The 20,262-nt window shown below is 61.5% G+C and overlaps 1 protein-coding gene across 1 annotated transcript; it reads right to left on the bottom strand.

Annotated features, from left to right (window-relative positions):
- Window positions 1–505: 505 nt before the first annotated feature.
- On the bottom strand, window positions 506–15,266 carry KLF16 (KLF transcription factor 16). The gene is made up of 2 exons (XM_075903237.2): window positions 14,355–15,266; window positions 506–2,134 (listed from the first exon to the last, which is right to left on the bottom strand). The coding sequence occupies exons 1-2, from the start codon at window positions 15,076–15,078 to the stop codon at window positions 1,836–1,838; spliced, it is 1,023 nt and encodes a 340-aa protein (XP_075759352.2). The 5' UTR covers window positions 15,079–15,266; the 3' UTR covers window positions 506–1,835.
- Between the last annotated feature and the right edge of the window lie 4,996 nt (window positions 15,267–20,262).

A 20,262-nucleotide genomic window follows, 5' to 3' on the forward strand; every position in this document is an offset into this window, starting at 1 on the left:
CTTCCTGGGGAAAGCAGATATTCCACCCGGCCGGCCGCACATTGGCCCTGAGCGGCCAACCCGGCTGAGCCGCACGGCAGGCCCAGCAGCCACATCTGCGAAAGCCCCCCCCCCCCGCCCCGCTGCACCGTGGGGGAGCTCTCTGCCCCCCGCACACGCCCCCCCCCGCACCGTGGGGGAGCTCTCTGCCCCCCGCACCTAGCTGTGGCGGCCGGACGAACGGCGCTGGGCCCGGAGCTCAGGCAATCAACTCGCTGCTTTTAGAGCTTTTGCCACAGCTGACTCACCCCACCCTGCTGCCCCGGCCTACCTCAGGGCTGGGTCTGCCCTGGGAACTTGCCCCAGCACAGCCAGGCCTGAGGGGGGTGAAAGATCCTCTCCCCCGAGGGAAGTCAGCGCTAGGCCCGGGGAAGAATTCCTCCGTTGGCCCAGGTACCGCCTCTTGGGAAGGCAGGTTCCCTCCGTCCCTCCGTGGCTCCGGCGGGGCCACACCAAAGCAGAGGGTGAAGCGTAGACACCCCCCCCCCCCCCCCCCAGTGACCTGAGTGCGGCTACTTGCCTCCAGGCAGCAGATTCAAACGGCGCCCCCGCCCCGGCCTGCCTCAAAGGGCTCCCCCGTGTCTTTAAAGTGCTGAGCACTTGCTGGAAACAAACACGTGAAATGACAAGTGCTCAGGTCTCCGGTGGAAGAGGAACCTTCCCAGCCCTCAACTCACCAGGAACCTCACGGCAGGCCCAGGCTTCCGGCCCCAGGCGGGGGGGGTCCCGACAGCAACGTGCTGCTCAGAGATTCAACCCGCACCCCGCCCAAAGGGGCAGGCCGGCGCGCCCGTCGCCCTCCCACAGGACGGGGAGCTGCTCACAGTGACACTCCCATCTTCTCCCCCCATTCCACAGCCATAAAAACGGAGTCTGTCCATAAATAGATTCTTGCCTAAAAAGCCCAGCCCCACCGCGCAGCAGGGGCCGGACCGAGAGTCCCTTGAAAGGCACATGCCTCTCCATGATCCCACGGCAGCCCAGTGCCCGTCCGTCCGTCTGTAGCCACTGGCCAGACGCCCCCGGCTTGCAACGGCCTCGGAGGGCTGCAGCCAGGGGCGGATCAGTCCGTATAAATAAATATTGGCGCTGTGGTTCAGAATTCCCCTCTGGGGCAGACACACACGGGTGCGGGGCTCCCCCCGGAGGCAGAGGGGGGAATTCCAGGGGGCAGGGCCTTGGTTCCAGAAGGGGAGGGGAAGTGGGAGAGGCAGGGGCTCCCGCCGTCTCCTCCCTGAGCAGCCTTCGGTCCCGGGAGCCGAGCAGTCCTGGCCAATGGGGACGGGAGGCAGAACCGGCCTGGTTCAAGCTGCCTTCGTCAAGGGGTCCCCAAGGTGCAAGCTGGAACTCCCTGAGGGCGCCCCCTGCTGGGGGAGAGTCATAGGTCCCAGCCCTGCAGGGCAAACCGGAGAGGAGACCAAGACGTCGATGCTAGGGGGTAACAGCCCCACATGAGTCAAGCCAGCAGAGTCTGGCCCCCCGGTGCACAGGGGTTCCTGGAGAAGCGCCGCGTCTGCCCAGGGCAGGGTCCGGCAGCAGCCAGGGCGAGGACGTAGCCACAGGCTCCCCCGGCAGCGCAGGCTCGACACTGGATGTCACCATGACGCCAGGCAGGAGGGGGCTGCTGGTCGAAGATGCCCAGAACGGGGAGCAGACAGGCCTGGTGGGCAGGACCCCATCAGGGAGGAGCCGAGGGTCCCCTCACCCCACAGATCCAAGGACAGCCTTGGCATTGGACCCTCTGGGTGGTTTCCCAGGCTGGCCTGGGCCAGGCGGCTCCGGAGCAGCGCCAGCCCCTACAGGAACTTGGCCGGGCTGGGGGCAGGGCTGGCGACGGGACTCCCCGCCTGGCTGCCGGGCGCTGAGTCGCTGGGGGAGACGCTGGGGCAGCCCTGCCGCTTGACCATGGAGGGGTGGAAGGTGGGGTGGCGACGGGCGTGCTTGGTGAGGTGGTCGCTGCGCATGAAGCGCTTCTCACAGAGCGGGCAGGCGAACTTCTTCTCCCCGGTGTGGGTGCGGTAGTGCCGGGCCAGCTCGTCCGAGCGCGCAAACTTCTTGGAGCAGTCCGGCCAGGTGCAGGGGAACGGTCTCTCACCTGGGGGGAGAGAAGAGGATGAGACACAGCAAGGAGCCAATGGGAGATCTCTTTAGCCCCCCCACTCCTAACGCCTTTGGACTCCCCCTGACAGTTCCCATACACCCCCCCACCCTGACCCTTTTGGCTCTCCTGCGCCAACAGCACAGGCTGTAACACATCAGCTCAAGGAGACTCTCCGCTAGCTGTTCACCCTACAGGGTCTCTGACACACAGCTGAGCAATTCCAACTCCACCCAGCTGGAGGGCAGTGACACACACACACACACACACCAGACAAACCACCCACGTGCACTGTGAGGGGGTTCCCAGATCTCAGGGATTTGCACCAGTCAGGGGCAGCCGACTGGGCAGCCAGTGACGGGATTTCCTGTAGCCCCACGGGAGCGCCACAACCCTGGACTGATGGGGGAGGCTCAGAGCAAGGCAGAGCTGGGCACAGATGCACCCTGGGAGAAAGATGCAAAGAGGAAGGGAAAGTTAAGGATTCATTTCAGCTCCAAAAGGCAGCCAGCTCCAGCCCCTGGTGGGGCCAACCCCACACATCCCAGCTAAGGACCGTGGGGGATACCACGTTTCCCAGGCTTTTTGGACGGTCCTGCCACGTGACGGTCCTGGGGGCCTGGGAGGAGGGTCTCCCGTCTGGCCGACCAGGGGGCCGTGAGCGTGTGCCTGTGTGTCCCTGGTTGCCAGGCAGCAGGACGGGGGGCCACTGAGCTGTGGGTCGGGACTGAGGGGCAGCGGCACGGCTGGAAGAACAGGCGTGCTCTGGCAGACCAGGTGCCGTCAGGCCGGGGGGGCGGAGGAGTCTCCTTTCTCTCCAGGAAGGGGCAGTTCGGGTCTCGTGGACCACAGCCGCTCAAACCACCTCCCCAGCTGGCGCTGGTGCGGGGCTTGTGCAAAAGAGACACTAGGGGGCGCTGTGCTGGGAAGGGTACGATCCCCAGCGGCCCTGCCAGCAGAAATGGGGCACCGCCCCCCCCCCCCCCCCCCGGCAAGCGGAGAGGCCAGCTGGAAGACGCCAGCCACAGGAGCTAGAACTGCACAGGAGAGAGCCTGGGCTGCGGGCGCCGAGTCCACCCAGCCCTGGGGATTGTTTTCTGGTTCTAATCCGCCCCCATCTGCCTAATCCTCACACAAAGCAAACGGCCCTGAGCGAGAATTTAAAAACAGACCCAGAGAGGCTGAAGGCAAAATTAAACCTCAGATTAAGATGCTGCTGACTCCCCCAAAACTAATTAGAGGCTCGAGGCTGCCGAGACCCCAATTCAGCCTCCTGCTGCCTCCCGAGCTAGGGCGCCCCCTGCTGGTCAGACCATGCCCTGTGTCTGGACCCCTGAGCTTTTGCAGACACCCCACTGAGATCAAAGGCGCCAGAAGCATCACTACCAGAGACACAAGGGCTGGGCCAGTCCCTGGGGCAGGTCAATGGACGTAAGACACCAAGGGTACAAAGGGTCCCTCTGTCGGCAGAGGGATGTAAATTAGACGTATCGAAAGTGCAAATAAAGCCGGGATTTAAATATCCAGCGCTTCATTTGCATAATGGCGGCCGCCGCTTTTTTCCGAAACGGGGCTTTTCGGGGAAAAAACGGCAGTTTTGATGGGGCATTTTCGACAGAAATGCCCCGTTTCGAAAGATCCTGTACCTTTACAAAAAATGAGGAGTACAGGATCTTTCGAAACAGGGCATTTCTGTCGAAAATGCCCCATCTAAACTGCCATTTTTTCCCCCGAAAAGCCCCGTTTCGGAAAAAAGCGGCAGCCGCCATTATGCAAATGAAGCGCTGGATATTTAAATCCCGGCTTTATTTGCACTTTCGATATGTCTAATTTACATCCCTCTGCCGACAGAGGGGTGTAGTTTAGACGTACCCTAAGAAACCCCCAGGGTATGGTCTCTCCTGGCTCTGGTCTGGGTTCAGGAAGGTTCTGTCAATCATGAGCGTGACAGACTCATTAGCAGCTCAGTAGTAAGCGAAATTCCAACACAACCCGCCACGTGCATCTGTGTCCTTTCCTCCAGTTTAACCCCCCCAGCCCCTCGCCCCCAGGGGAATATCCCATCCCGGGCTGCTTCCAGGCTGACCCCGTCATGCCAGCTCTCAGCAGTGACCCCATTCCAAAGGGCCCCCTGCCTGTTCCCCCAGTGGGAGAAAAACCCCAGTCCGCAGCCTTGGCAAAATAAGCGAGTGGGCTTTGTTTTGGACACTTGTGCACAGAAAGAGATTGCTTACCCCACCCTCCAAGGCCTGCAGGGCTCGACTGTTACCGAAGCCCCTGCATCTACAGACGGCTAAGTTACATTTTCTTAAATGTTTCCACACACACATAACGTGCGACCCAGGCAGACTGCATGGAACTGCCAGACTGGATCAGGCAGGGGCCCATCTAGGCCAGTTTCATGTCTCACAGGGTGTGTCTCAACGACATGGCTCCATCGATGGAGCCATGTAGATTAGGCTGATCGGCAAAGGGATATGAAGCTGCGATTTAAATAATCGCAGCTTCATTTAAATTTAAATGGCTGCCACGCTGAGCCGACAAACAGCTGATCAGCTGTTTGTCGGCTCAGCACACTAGTCTGGATGCTCCCACGCCGACCTGAAAGCCCTTTATTGACCTCCCTGTTATGCCTCGTAGAATGAGGTTTACGGGGGAGGTCGATAAAGGGCTTTCATGTTGGCAGGGGAGCGTCCAGACTAGCGCGCTGATCAGCTGTTTGTCGGCTCAGCGCGGCAGCCATTTAAATTTAAATGAAGCTGCAATTATTTAAATCACGGCTTCATTTCCCTTTGCGGAACAAACAAATCTACAGTTTAGACATACCCATACAGTGGCTAGCGCCAGCTGTTTCAATGGGAGGAACAAGAAACTCAGTAGTGATGGAGTAACCCCCCGCAAAGCTGCCTCCAGATCCCAATGGTTAGAGGCCAATTCATGCCCTAAGTTGGGTTCAGCTCCCTGCCAAAACTCTTCTATCACTGCTGAACTCTGGATGGTCTCTTTATAATCCTGCAAAATTCTTGACCCCTTGTAGCAACGAGTTCCACAGGCCAGAAAGATACTTCACCCATCTGTCAACATTCGAATGATGGGTAGCACAATGTCAAGGTTTTAAAGTCAGCACGGACTTTGGGCAACTAGTCTCTCCCACACAGAACTTCACCCCGGGTAAGCAACAGGACCACGCCGCACGGACGTCTACGAAACATCGAAACCCCATCAGCCATGCCTTCCTGCTCTGTGAATCCCGCGCACGAGAGGTTTTCCCCTGTCTGCACAATCACCAGCTGGCAGGCTCTTACGCAGGCATGTTCTGACGGGAAAACACAGCCCCCGTTGCTGGGCACAAATAGCGTCTCCTGGTGCGTAAGCCCAAGGCGAAGGAGCTAAGCGAGTAAAGGAGTCGGAAGCAGCTCTGATTTCAAGAGGTTTTTTTCCCCAGCCACGACATGAGTCACAGCCCAAACTTGGCCGGGGAGCGTGGGATGTTCAGGGGACCCTTCCAAGGTAAAATCAAATCCAAGTCTTTGCGTCTTCGCAGCCCCTGATGCTGCAAAACATCCCTGGCAGACTTAGCTGGGCTCCCTTGGACTCCAGCGGAGCTACTCACATTGGGACGCTAAGCACATGTCGTAGCAGCTGCACGTTTGCCATCACTGACCTGAATTTAGCAGACGTTTATTAGTGGCGCAGTGGCAGCTGGCAGCACCAATCAGGGTGACCAGGCCTTCTGGGTTGGCTGGGATGGTTCCCCCTTTCTCAGCCCCATCCCAGGTGTCTCTGGCTTTTTTGGCAAAACTTTTCTCCTCTTTGCTCTGACCCACAGATCAGCAGCTGGCAAACGCCCAGTTTTGCCCCAAACAGTGAAGCACTCCCCGGGGGTAGGGAGCGAGCGGTAACACCAGGCGCCTCGGGCTGGTCCCATAGACAGGGGGGCATAGGGGCCGGCCCCACACCGCCTCTTGTTTTCATTTTGGGAAATACGGTAGCCTTACCCATCCCCATGCATTCTGTGGCTTGTTATTGCTGCCTGCAGTTCCGTTATCAGTCACGCCACCGCAGAGAATGAATAATGAATGCCTTGAAAGCCTTGCTGGCTTTGCCAGGTTCGCATCCCGGTCCGAGCCACTGACCACTCTCACGTCGCGCTTCTCCACCCAAACACTCGTCCTCAGATTAGGTTCTGCACAAAGGACCCAGGCAGCAGCTAGATGGGTGAGGCGGTGGCCGAATTCCCAGGCTCTGTTCCTGGCTGCACCGCCAACTCACGGTGTGACCCAGGGCAAGTCACGGCTCCTGTACCTCAGTTTCCCCATGGAGGCCAAAACAGGCATACCGCTACTTGGAAAAGCTTTGCTCCCTAGTGTTTGGGACGTGCTGTGAAAACCCCAGCAGTGCAACTCTCCTGTGCTTATCCCGCAACAGAGCGGAGACCTCACTCTGCAGCCGGGAGTGGATCTCCGGTCACCCTCTTCCCCCGAAGTCCAGGTCAGCACAGGAATCCCTTCCAGCTCCCCAGCACTACCTACGCCGGGGGCTAGGCTGGCACAGCTACGTCTCCCGGGGGCAGGGGAAGATGAGAGTTTTGTGGGGCCCAGGACGTGGGACCTATTGAAGCGCGGGGCCCGGGGCAGCCGCCCTGCTCGCCCTGCCCTGTATCTGCTGCTGCTCGGGGGGGAGGGGGCAGGGGATCTGTTGCACTCAGAGGCCCAGCTATGCCGATGTGCATTTTTGGTGCAGGCCAGTTCCAAGAGACGAGCCAGCATCCGTTCACGTTCTTTGGGACGGCTCCTGCCCCGCTGCCGGCGGTAGGTGCAACGAAGCCGCCCCGCCCAGAACAAAGAGATGTGCCCGCTGCCGGTCCATGCCCACCCTGCCTCCTGGCAGCCCCCTCGGCCGCCCTGCCTCGAACCGTAACGGGCCAGATGCTCAGGGCAACGAGGAGGCAAGAGCGGGGGATGGGAGCGTCAGGATTTGCAGCCCAGCCCCCCGCGAGAACAGCTTGTGACACGCAGGAGGCCAGAGAGCCGCGCGGTGCAGGAGCCGGCCCGTCGCTCCACATAAGCATCAAAAGCTCCCCAGGTCAGGCGGAACCCCTCCCCCCCGCGCTGTCATGCTGCCTGCACGGCGGGGCAAACCGCGAGCCGCACGGCCAGGCAAGCGGTGGGGGAAATCCGCAACCGCTGGCTTTGCCAGGGAGGCTCCGGGGGTAGAGGCCAGGGGAGGCCGATAAAGCCAGGAGGGCTGGTCTCCTTGCAGGGCTGCTTCCAACGGTGCTGGGCTTGGGCAGTTTTTACAACCAACATCCCATGCAAGGAGCTCCGTCGGGGCAGATCCATGTTCACTTCACCCACAGATGGACCCCGGCCGCTCCCAGAGCATCCCACCAGGACAGAACACCCCCCCCCCCCAGCCCCTCCTCTGCAAGGCACAGAACAGCCACCGGACTGCACCTCTTCCCCCTCCTCGCCCGGAGGTACCCTAGCCCCGTCACCTGCTCCGGGCTTCAGCGGAGCTGCCAACGGGGGACAGGCCCCTGGGGCCCTGGCTGGCTGCCCCGAGTGCCCTCCCGGCCTGCCTCTGCCGCCGGGAGCCAAGCCACACTTGGGTGTCAGGCCCTGAAGTCATTTCAATGAAGGGGCCCAGGTGCAGGGTGGAGAGGGGGCCCTAACCTCTGAACTTGGGAGGGCGTGAGACCAAGCCCACCCGGCTAATCCATGCAGCCCCTTCCCCCCAGCTCTCGGGCTGGGGAGAGGCTGAGGCTGACCGCATGGGGACTGCCCCGTGACTCATCCTGCCAGCCCAGCTCCACGTGGGTTGGGTGCAGGCGCCGGGAAGCCCTTTTGTCTGGGAGCAAAAACACACACTCGGGCCAGGAACAAAAAGCCTCACGCGAGGCCCCGAAGCCGCAGGGCCAGACGTTACAGCTCGGAACCTGGCACAGGAACGGCACCGACCTGGGGGCCTGCCCCCGGCCTTGGGGTCCCAGAGACACCCCTGGCTCCTGGCCGGGGATCTGCAGGCCAGGGTGGGGGCAGTGCCAGCAGCTGCCTTGAGACCTCGGTGGGTTAAGGCAGCGTGCAAGCAGCTCCCTCTCCCGCAGAAGCCAGGCACATGGGCTCCGGCAGCCACGTGCAGACGGCGGCAGCGGGAGGATCTCACGCACCATCTGTGCTGCCAGCGCCGAGCGAGACCAGTCGCAGCAGCGGGGTGAGCTGAGGACAGCGGCTCCGCCGGCGCGGGATCCTCTGGCTCTGCGGCACAGCCAGCCCTCCCGCGGCTCCCTCTCCCCCATGCCCTGTGCTTCCCTTCCGCGACTCAAGCCCGGCGCCAGACCCAGGGCATCGGGGAGGCCGGGACTGCCCCTGCAGGACGGCCAAAAGGCGGAGGAGAGGGCTGGGAGATTCCGCCAGGGCCCATCCCAGGGCAGCTCCAGCCCCCGCAGGTCAGTCCAGCGCAGACGTAATCTGCTGCGCTAACATTTCCCATCCCCAAGGATTTAAAGGGGACGTCGTCAAGCAGTTTAGCCTCCTGATTCCACCCCCCTCGGATGCTGCGATCCGACGCCCGGACCCTCTGGGCTCGGTACCAATCCTGCCCCTCCAGACAAGCACACGCACCCCCGGAGTGTGGCTGGGGTGCGCGGGGAGCTACCAAGTCAGGCACCCACGTCGCATCGAACGGCGAGGGGAGCGAGAGTGAAACTCCCTCCGGTGCTTTGAAAATCCCCGGCCGCACCTGCGCATCTGTGTCTGCAGCCGGCACGGCTGGGGGCGGGGAGCGCACACTGCTCCATTCGATCCCCGGCTCCTGCCCCTGAATCACAGCACGATCTTCCGTGAGTCACTGTGTGCTTCAGTAGGGGGGGGGAACTGTGGGAATCTTGCACGACAAATGAGGTGTGCGAAACAGGGCAGCGTGGCCTAGTGGACAGAGCACTGGGCTGGGACTCCAGAGACGTGGAGTCACTGCCGTGGCCAGGCACCACATGCAAGGACTCCGAAGCTAGATGCTCCTGTCCCCTTCCACGCTGGGGACGGCTGCCCTGTAGGCTCCTGTCAGCCTGTCGCCACCTCTGTGCAGGACGGGGTCGAGTAGAGTTTTTGGGTAAGCAAAGGAGGCCAGTGGCACCAGGGCGCTGCCGGAGGAGAGGCCTCAGCAAAAAGCCAGCTCTGACGTGAACCCGCGCAGTCAGACCAGGCCTCAGCCTTCCACTCCGGAGCATCCTCCCGCCAGCATGGGCCCGGGCTGCCCCATCCCTCCCAGCTCGCTCTCTGGGTCGAGCCCTCTGCAAAGGCCCAACTAACTCCCCCAGCAGCCCGTCCTTGGGGACAGGCGTCAGAAACGCTGAGGGAATCACAGGGCTCCCCGCTCGCCAGCAGCCTGGCTCCAGCCCCCAGGGGACCTGGCTTTCCCCCACCTCTCTCCCCACAGGCTCAAGTTACAAGCTGCTCCTTTGGAGCGGGCAAGGGGGAGGCAGGGCCCAGGGCAGAGGGGGAGGCAGGGCCCAAGGAGGAGGCAAGGCCCAGGGAGGAGGCTGGGCCCAGGGGGAGGCAGGGCCCAGGGGGAGGCAGGCTTCATTGCCGTCCTTAGCGCCCCAGTTCCTAGCGCCTCTATTTCAAACCACGCCGCCTCCTCAAGCTCCAACCGCCCCGAGTCCAGCCATCGCACCACAATGGGGCCTTTCATCCCCCAATTACGCGACAGCAGGCCCCGCAGCTCAGCGCCCAGCACACAATGCAATGGGCCCGGATCCAGCCACCTCTCCACTGGCACGCCAGAGCCAATCTGCCGGCGAGCAAAGGCTCCCAGATGCCAGCTCGGGATAAGCGAGACATACCCTGGCTGCCAACGGAGCCTCTCCGAGCGGCCCCCTGCCGAACCACAACAGGGAAAGCGTGGGGCTATCTGGGACGTGCTCAGCCAAGGCAGGGCCATTTTGGATCAGGTCCGGAACTGGAAACACACGACCCAAAGGGGAGCCAGCCCAGACTGGTTTCCAGAGCACCCAGAGGAGCCAAAACTCCCACCCCCAGGCAGGTGAGGCGGTACAACGCCCCTTAGCGTGGCTGGAGCTATGGGGGGCCTGTTGGACACCCAAATCTAGCTCGACAGAGCGCCATCTCTCGAGGTGTGCAAAACCCACAGCCTTGGACCTGTCCCTCGGGGCGGGGGCGTCCCTGCACTGACAGAAGGACCCTTCTGTAGGCTGCGTCTACGCTCCCAGGTGCTGCTAGCGTGGCTGCGGTGCCGCAGCTCCAGCCCCCACGGCGCAGACGTACCATAGTTACACCAGCACAAAAGCCACCTGGTCCAGGCCTCATACGCTGCAAATACCACTGGCTTCACCTCTCCACTCCAGGCTTTGCAAGGGGGTTTCCTGTTCACCATGGGCATTGGACAGGGGGATTTCATGCTACGTCTCGAGCTCTCTAACAGGCTCTAATCTGTGAGGGTACGTCTACACTACCCCGCTAGTCCGAACTAGCAGAGGTAATGTAGTCATCCGCACTTGCAAATGAAGCCCGGGATTTGAATTTCCCGGGCTTCATTTGCATAAAGCCGGCCGGCGCCATTTTTAAATGCCGGCAGTTCGAACCCCGTGCTGTGCGGCTACACGCGGCACGGAGTAGCTAGTTCGGATTAGGCTCCTAATCCGAACTAGCTGTACTCCTCATTCCACGAGCCTCATTCCACGAGGAGTACAGCTAGTTTGGATTAGAAGCCTAATCCGAACTAGCTACTCCGTGTAGCCGCGCGGCACGGGGTTCGAACAAGCCGGCATTTAAAAATGGCGCCAGCCGGCTTTATGCAAATGCGGATGACTACATTACCCCTGCTAGTTCGAACTAGCGGGGTAGTGTAGACATACCCTGAGAGTCTTTATTATCCCATTGGGCAGGCCTGTTACCCCCCAGGAGGGCCCCCTTTAACCTCCGTCCTACCATTAGTCAGCTAGTGTCCAACCCTCAGAACTCACTGCTGCAGTGGCCTTATCTGCAGCCAGGGTATGTTGAACCCTTGCAGGGCATCGGGGCATAAGCACTTCTACACGAGGGCCACTCCGGAGGTCCAGCGTGCGCCCCCTCCGCCTTCATAACAGGGAGCCAGCAGGGCACTTCCGCACTGAAATCAAACGACAACCACGCGCCCTCAGCAAAGCCAACCCATCCCCCGTCCCCAGCTCCTTGACTCTGCACACACCAGGGTTCCCTGTAAGCCGGGCGCTTGTGCAGCCGCTCAGGAGAGATTCCAATGCCCCCCGGCTGACTAGCAAAGTGCGCACAGCTAGGTATGGTTTCTGCTGGTGGTGCACATTGGCACATACCTTGGTGCACATAGAAATTATTCCACACATGGATGGACAAAAATTTACAGGTGGATGGAAAAGATGAGAGGGAACATTGCCACACAGCATTGACCGAGGCAGGGCTCATGGGTCATGTCAGCCAGTGGATATGTCCAGGCAGTGGCTCCCTACTGGGGCTATCACACGACGCCTAAGATGACTTGGAGGAAAGGAGGCAGCCATGGCCTTCAGCACAGCCTCACCGGGACACTTTATGGCTGGGCATCAAACACAGGAGCAACTGTAGGAAGAAACTGCCAACTCCATGAGCCTCTCTGCTCCTCCTGGGGTTGGACAGACACAGCCCAGTGTAACCCCACGGACGCACTGGGGAGAGCCAGGCTCCGCCTGCATCCTCTGTGGGCTGGTGACAGAACAGAGCTGAACTCTGCCAGTGATGCCTATCAAGGCCGAAGAGAAATCCTGGATCCAACTGCTTCTTAACCCCGGGCTGCCAGACCCCAGGCCCCCACAATGGGCCAGTATGGATCATCCTAACCCTTAACCTTTCCCCTCCCTGCCTGTCAGCGTGGTTAAAGTACGGGCTTAACACCGCAACCGGGGCCAGTCCGACAGCCCTGCCCGCGCAGTGCAGGAGAGAGCTCCCCAGACAGCTCGTTGGCAGCCCCTAGTTCAGGCACAGTTATAGCAGCAAAAGTTTTACCGGGACAGCTCATTTCACTTGCAGGAGCTCACAGCATTGCCAATGTGAACATTTGCTGGGGTGGTCTATAGTGCACTACAGTATATATACTATACAGCACATGGGTATGGCTATACTGGCACATCCCACTATGGGTGCACTACAGTATATATACTATACAGCACATGGGTATGGCTATACTGGCAGAGCCTGCTACAGGTGCACAGGTATGGCTATACTGACAGCGCCTGCTACAGGTGTGCTACAGTGTATATACTATACGGGCACACAGGCATGGCTATACCGGCAGAGCCTGCTACGGGCACACAGGCATGGCTATACGGGCAGAGCCCGCTACGGGTGCACAGGTATGGCTATACTGACAGAGCCCGCTACAGGTGTGCTACAGTATATATACTATAGGTGCACACAGGTATGGCTATACGGGCAGAGCCCGCTACGGGTGCACAGGCATGGCTATACGGGCAGAGCCCGCTATGGGTGCACAGGTATGGCTATACTGACAGAGCCCGCTACAGGTGTGCTACAGTATATATACTATAGGGGCACACAGGCATGGCTATACGGGCAGAGCCCGCTACGGGTGCACAGGTATGGCTATACTGACAGAGCCTGCTACAGGTGTGCTACAGTATATATACTATAGGGGCACACAGGCATGGCTATACGGGCAGAGCCCGCTACGGGTGCACAGGTATGGCTATACTGACAGAGCCTGCTACAGGTGTGCTACAGTATATATACTATAGGGGCACACAGGCATGGCTATACGGGCAGAGCCCGCTACGGGTGCACAGGCATGGCTATAAGGGCAGAGCCTGCTACAGGTGTGCTACAGTATATATACTATAGGGGCACACAGGCATGGCTATACGGGCAGAGCCCGCTACGGGTGCACAGGCATGGCTATAAGGGCAGAGCCTGCCAAGCATAAACCTGGTCTGTCTCCCCAACAATCCATGGTCCGGCTCACAGAACCGATCCTTGAGAACAGCGCCCCAAACCCTCAGCCCCGGCCCTGTCCGCCCTGTGGATAGAATCAAGGCCCCCTAATCAGATCTCTTATCTATGCCTCCCCCGTGCTGCCACCTTGCCGGATTGGGGGTGTGTGCGTGTGCGTGGGAGGGGAATTAATCACCCTCCCTTCCTCTCCGGCTCCGCTCAGTGCCAATGCTCCACCCTCGTGCCTGGCACGCACGGGGTCTGTCCCCAGGGAGCGGCCTCCACTCTGCAGCAGGGGCAGGGCAGAGAAGCAGGAAACCCGGCAGCGTCCACCCTGGGCTGGGATTCCCCCCTTTCTGCCTCCTGCCTCTCACCAGACCCGCCCACCAGCCTCGTGCACCCCTGGTGCCAGGGCTGTTAGAGATTCCTGGGTGACCCCCCCAGAGCCAGGCCCCCCCATAAGCCGCACAGGCCACTCCCCCCCCGTTACCAGGCGGGGGAGGGAGGGAGCTGCTCCTGACAGCCAGGGGCAAGGGAAAGAAGGGGGGGGCGGGGCAGCAGGCACCAGGACCTGACGCGCAGACTTGAGTCCCGATCCCCCCACGCACGGCAGGCAGAGGAGGAAGCGTGTCACATCCCCTGGCCACGCCCCCGCCAGCCCAAACCCCGCCCTTCCCAGAGGCTGGGGGGAGGGGGGAGCAGACTGGGCCGTGACCCTTTGGGGCTGCAGTTGAAGTCCTGGGGCCCATGGCCAATGAAGAGGCGTTGTGTGCCCCCCTCCCAGAGGGGGCGGGGATGGGCACACGACTTCTCGCTTCCCACGCTCCCCCCCCCGCAAAGAGAAGTGACATCACCCTGGTTCCCACCCCCCCCGCACCCCTGCCAAAGGGAGGCGGGAGAGTCTGAAGCGGGTCCCAGCCCCCAGGGCGAAGGATCGAGCCACCCTCTGAAAAAGCGACGCGCGTGCGTGTGTGCGTGTGTGGGGGGGGGGTCCTACCTAGATGGGACTGAGATCTGGGGGGGGCTGGGGAGTCGTGCAAGGAGTGGTGCCGGTGGCGGGCCCGGCAGGAAAGGGGGCCAGGCAGGGCAGGGAGGAGGATCAAGGCGGGGGCCCCCGCGGGTGGGGGCGGGGGGAGAACACGCGCGCAGAAGCGGGGAGGGAGGCAAAGCGCTGGAGGCGGGATGGGGGGGCAGGTGGGCGGGGTCCCCGCGCAAGGGGGGGCAGGCGGGGTTCCCCCCGCCGGGAGCAGGGGCCTTACCCGTGTGCGTCCTCAGATGCGCCTTCAGGTGGGACGATTTGCCATAAACTTTGCAGCAGCCTGGGAAGTGACAGCGGTGCCGCTTGCCCGGGGAGGGGAGGCCGGGGCCGTGGCCGGGCGGCGGGGCGCGCTGGGCTCCGCCGCCCCCGTCGGACAGGGTGGGGTAGGCGCTCTCCAGGTCCCCGCCCCCGGCCGACGAGGACGAGTTGCTGCTCTCCGAGTGCGCCGAGCCAGGGCGCGCCCTGCAGCCGGCCGCCGCCTGGGCAGCGCCCCGCAGGGTGTCCCGCACCTCCCGGTCCTCGCGGCTAGCGGGGTCCGCGCTGGGGAGGCTGGCGGCGGGGTGGATCACAGCCCCGCTGGAGATGGACACCAGGCACTCGGCAGCGAGGTAATCCAGGCAGGACATGGCTCCAAGGGGGGGGCCGGCGGCAGGCAATGGGGGGGCCCGGCGCGGCTCCGCCCGGCTCCAGGGCGAGATCCGCAGCCTTTGTGTCTCCAGACGGAGGAGCAGGCGGCGGCGGCGGCAGCTCAGGCTCGGGTGGCCCCTGCTCCGCCTCCGAGCGCACCGAGTGGCTGCGCCGCGCCCAGGCGCACGGAGAGATGGGGACACCCTTCCCCGCCCCGCCGGGAGCGCACGCCCCGCCCGCCCCAGGGCGTGGGCAGCAAGGGGGCGGGGCATGGGGCTCCCCCCACTCTCCGCCTCTTGGCCCAGTTGCCCACACATGCCGGAGGGAGGCGCGCAAAGGCCCCTGATGCGGAGGGGGTCTGGCGGCTACTGCTAGCCCGCCCCAGCTCAGCGCGTCTCAACACGCGGTGGGGCGGGGTTCTGCCCAGTCCCCTGCCCCCCCGCACCGCTTCCTCATCCGAGCCATGCGCCTTAGGGCCCCCAGCGCTCCTCTAGCCAGCTCGGCCTCTGCTGCGCCCATCCCACGCCAGCCCAGGCCGCTGAGCCCCAGCAACGCCCCTCCCCATCTCCGGCTGCCTCTCTGCTTGTCTGCTCACCACGTGGAGCGAGTGTGTCCCCAGCGCTCCGGCCCTGCCGCTTCTGCCGTAGGCTCGCAGGGCAGGTTCCCCCCTCTTTCTAGATAACCCACACGCAGGGGGAGAGTCCAGCGTTCCCCCATCTGCCCTTAGTCTAGCGTGGGCCAGGCCAGTCCCTTGCAGCATGCTCACTAGGCCTGCCAGCCCGGGGACCAGCCTCTGGGCCAGCTCACTGTCTGTAGGAAACCTGAATGGTTCTTGTATGGGCCGTCCGGGGGGGAGGCCAAGGAGGGCGTAGAAGGAAGTGAGGCAGGGCTAGAACTGGAGCCATGCTGCCCCCAAGCCCGCTCTCTCCCCCGGGGGGGGGGGGCTACTAAGATCAGATGGGGGGAGATGGTACAAAACCGAGGCTCATGCTCGTTCTGCTGGGATCCCACTAAGCCACGCTCTGCTGTGCCCAGGGGCAGAGGGCTGCACTGAACCAGGGACGTGCCCAGGGGGACCCTCCCAGTCAGTCGCGCATTGGGGTTGGAATCTTGTCTACACACAGGGCTGTTACTGACACAGTGAGAGCAGCACACAGGATACCGGTGCAGAAGGGACTTACCAGCAGAGCTTATTCCAGTACAGAGAGGAAGAACCCCTGTTTATACGGCACCTTTCTACCTGCATAACACACACAGGCTTGCACCTTTCTACCTGCATAACACACGCAGGCTTGCACCTTTCTACCTGCATAACACACGCGGGCTTGTACCAGCATCAGTCACACCCCTTACTGAAACAGCGATGCCACCAGCCAGTGAATTTGTAGGCCAGGGGTAACAGTTATTTAAAACGGTGTCCAGCGCTGGTGGCTGCAGAGGCAGGCAGCCTGGTCCTGGGGGAAGTGAACCAAGTGTAACTACCGGAGTGACACATGCCTGTCCGGCAGGGTCCCGCAGAGAGAGGGACCTGCCTAGCCCCGCCCGCGGTCCAGGCCAGTCCGTGAAGTGTGCAGCCGCATAGGGTTCCATGAACGCTGGGGCACCAAATTGCCCCAGATGCCCAGCTGCCCAGCTGCATGTTGAGTATGTGGCAGCACCGGCTCCAGTGACCCCAGTCCCGCTGGGCTGTCCCCTGGAGGAGTGCAGGGCCAGGTCAACTCCTTGTTCCACGCCCATCCTGCCTCTGCTCCCCCCTTCACCTCCACTCCCACTTCTTTCCCCAAGCGACGCAGCCGGGGCCTAGCGCTGGTGCCTAGCGCTGGTACCAGGGCCTAGCGCCAGTACCAGGGCTATGCCCCAAGGGCCACTCTGTTCCGCCAGCTCCCAGCCGCCACCCCTCCCCGTAAGCCCCCTCCCACGAGTGACCCAGCTGGGAGCTGGAGCCAGGCTGCTCCACTTCGTGCTGCACTTGAGTGCGGGGATCAGGTTGAACCCTGCTGGCTCCCTGGCCTGCTCCTGTCCCTGCAGCCCTGAGCACAGACCCTCCCCCCTGCAGAGGGGCTACCCTCAGGATAGGGCACCACATTTCTAGGGCCTGCCCCCCACACGCAGCAGCTTGGATGCCCCCGAGTTCCTCTGGGCATGTTGCTCTGCTGGTCAAGCTCATGGCCCCTCCTCACTTTAGCCTTGTGGCTCCCAGGTTCAGAAGGGGAGGCACAGGGGTGTCTCTCGAATGGCGCCACGCTCAGGGAAGATCTGTGGCCCTCCTGTTTGCAGCACATTCATGTGAGAAAGCGTGAACAGGGCCGTGCAAGGACCCACCGCTCGGGCTGCTGAGGAGCCCCGCGCTGGGGCCAACGGTGCTTGTCAGAGGCCTTGGGGCTGGTGGGCTGCAGGCTCTCAGACCTCACTGCATCCCTTACTCGCTTCCAGGGCCGTGCTTTTCTCTGCAACCCTCATGACTGGAGGGGCTTCCCCCCCCCCCCCCGCGTGATTGCAACCCTCCTATTCCTGGGCTGAAGCCAACCTTTGCCTCCTGAGGGCTGGGTGGTCTGATCGGTCTCACCATGCCTGTGTAACGGGAGCAGACCCCGGTCATCTGCAAGCGGGATCGAACCTGGGATCTCTAGAGCATCCTTCATGAGCCTCAGCCGCATGAGCCAAAAGCCAGCTGGCTCTCAGCTAAGGCTGTAGAGCAGACTCGGTATTCTCTCTGTCAGGGGCCTTGGTGTCACTAGCTGAGACAGGTCACCACACGCAGCAGGGGTGTGGGTTACGCCAACAGAGCACAAGATGGCAGCCTCCATAGAGGGTTCAGACTTCCTTCAGGGCAGGACTGGCCCGACTGGTGTCCAGTAGCCACTACAGTGAACTAGCCCCATTACTCTGAGATGTAAATACTTTTGTGAGCCAACTCGCCACGCTCAGCCGGCCAAAGCGCCACCTGTGGCTAGTGGCCAGTGTGTTGGACACCACGGACAGAGGCGCTCTAGGGGATCGCCTGGGACACCAAATTAGACAGAAGTGATTTTTCCCTCTTATTTAAAAACTATGAATCCGTTCTCTCTTGTAAACGAAAGTCTCAAATATTGTCCTTGTCCGGCTGTGCATCATTGCCATGCCAGAAGCTGCGTTCTATTATTTACTGGCAGACTTGCCCAGCATTGCCCTGGTCCTTCAGGGCAGGGGGCTGGCCGTGTGAGGGGTGCAGGAGTCAGGGCAGTGCCTTGGGGATGGGGGGGAGGGGCAAGGCAGGAGGCTGGGGGTTGGGGTTGAGAGAGTGAGGTTTGGGGGTTCGAGGAGGGGCTCTGGGCGCAGGGGTCCCATCCAGCAGGGCATTCTTCCCCCCCGGCTGTCAGAGGCCTTCTGTCTCCTCCCAGCCCTCTGGCCGCTAGGGGCCTCCCCCCTCCAGCGACGCAGCCAAGGGCTGGGAGGGGAGGGGTGGTTGGGGGCAGGGAAGCTACTTTGGTGACAGGCAAGATGGCGGAGACCCAGCCCTGCTGACCGCTCCCATGGTGGTGCGGCTGCCCCCAGCGGTCTCTCGGCAGGATACCTCTTCCCCTGCGCTCGCTGGCCCTGCGGCTACTCTGTGTTGTGTCCCTCCTCTCTATGCCCCTCCCTTTCCATGTCATGGAAAACAGTCCCATTCCCAGCACTTCCTATTTTCTTGGCACAACCAAACCCTGACCTGGCTTTAAATTAGGAGTAGAGAAAGCTGCCTAGCAAATTTGGTGGTCCTAGCTTTTACCATCTTGAACAGATGGAGTCGCAGACAGACACACAGACGATCTCGCAGGCAGACACACAAACAGTCTCGCAGGCACACGCACAGACGGTGTCACAGACAGACACACAGACGGTCTCGCAGGCAGACGCACAGATGGTCTCACAGACAGTCTCACAGACAGATGCCCAGATCTCTAAAATATATTTCTGGATTTCCCATTGTGGGGCACGGCCGTGTATGTAAATCCCGCTCAATGTGCCCTGGCAGAGATCCACAGGAGCACCGCCTGCGGGTGCTGCCTGGGGGCGGGGTCTGGCAGGTCAGTCTCTCTCCGTAGCCCTGCATGGGCCAGTCGGACAGTTGAGTCGGGGTTGTTCGCCACTTAGTGAAGGCCGGTCAGCCACCTGCAAAGCTGTTCTGCCATGTGGGGAGCTGTGACCCCGAAGATGCTGCGCCCACAAAGAATTTGTATGGTGCTGGATTTGAAACATTTGGCCAGGGGTTTGGCAAGATTCTAAAAGGAGAATCACAAGTATCGGTTCCACCTCCCTAAACTGGGATTCTCTGGTGCAGAAATGTGTGTGGTCCTTCCGGACATGGATGTTCCTGGACAAGAGTCCAGGGCCCGGCCTCTGCAGTAGTCCCAGCTGGGGCTGGCGGTAGGGGGCTGCCCTGGCCAGCTGCTCAGCTGGGCTGGAGGCAGGGGTGCCCGTCCTGAAGCAGAGGCAGGAGTGGGGAGGGGCAGTGGGTTGCACGGGGGGGGGGGGCGGTGGCAGGGGACCTCCGCTGGCCTGACGAATGTCTTTGTTCGGGACTGCTCAGGTCCCCAGGGTGCCGGACCAGGGAGGTCCGACCTGGACTTGCAAGATGAAAGCTCTGCTTTTGGCACCCCCAGCGGTTACTGCTAACAGATACCACTTTCAAGTGTCAGCTACAGGACGGTTTACCCCATCCAGGATCATTGTGTTAGAGTTAATGAAAAGCAGAAACAAATCAATACAAATGTTTTTATTTTTGCAGTGTCCATTTTGAAAGCCACATAAATAAAGGTACATTCCAGTCTAGACTTCTCATTTCTCTATACTGAATGGGGGGGGTGCCTTAGTCATAGTTCACCCATGGTGCCAGAAACCCAGGGTTTGACAGAGGAGCGTTGCCTCGCCCACAGAGGGGAGGGGACAGGTCCTACCACATTCAGGCCTCTCCTGTTTGTTCCCCTGAGCAACACAGGGCTCAGGGTTCATCCTGGAGAACGCTGTTCGCTGCACACTGCTGGGCTGGCCCTGTGGTGGCCGCCTGCGAGAGCCGACATCCTCACCCCGTAGCCAGGGATGGCTGGTGAGTCGGGGACACTCTGAGCAGATTTCCCCACCTGTGGATTCCTGGTTTCTTGGGTCGTAGAGACCGACAGAAAAGCCACCAGACGGAGGCAGAACTTCAGCCTTGCTCTGCAGGGGTCTGTAGAACCGGGCTCCCCAATTCTTAGAGGGACCTTTGGGTGCTACTTTAATCCAAGGTTAACGAGGCCTCCACCAAGCTGTAGCGCCCCCTCCTGGTTCATTGGCCGCAGCGGTTCAACAGGCCCATTTGCAGCAAACTGCAGCATGCAATGGCATCTGCAGGGAGTCCCAGACAGCAGGTGTTTTGCTGCCAAGGGAGCTGTCTGGCACGTGCATATTAGACAGGGGAGGGGAAGAGAACTGAGCTGTAGCTCGGTGATGTGACATCCTGGGAACACGAGGAATAAGGCTCTTTCCTCTGGTTCCTGTCATCG

Source organism: Pelodiscus sinensis, chromosome 32, assembly GCF_052426305.1.
Source record: "Pelodiscus sinensis isolate ZL-2025 chromosome 32, ASM5242630v1, whole genome shotgun sequence".
Lineage (NCBI taxonomy): Eukaryota > Metazoa > Chordata > Testudines > Trionychidae > Pelodiscus > Pelodiscus sinensis.

Coding starts and splice junctions, on each gene's coding strand:
- KLF16 (XM_075903237.2), bottom strand. CDS start 15,078: ATGTGTGGGCAACTGGGCCAAGAGGCGGAGAGTGGGGGGAGCCCCATG. Junction 2,135..14,354: donor GCATCTGAGGACGCACACGG/GTAAGGCCCCTG, acceptor CTCTCCCCCCAG/GTGAGAGACCGTTCCCCTGC.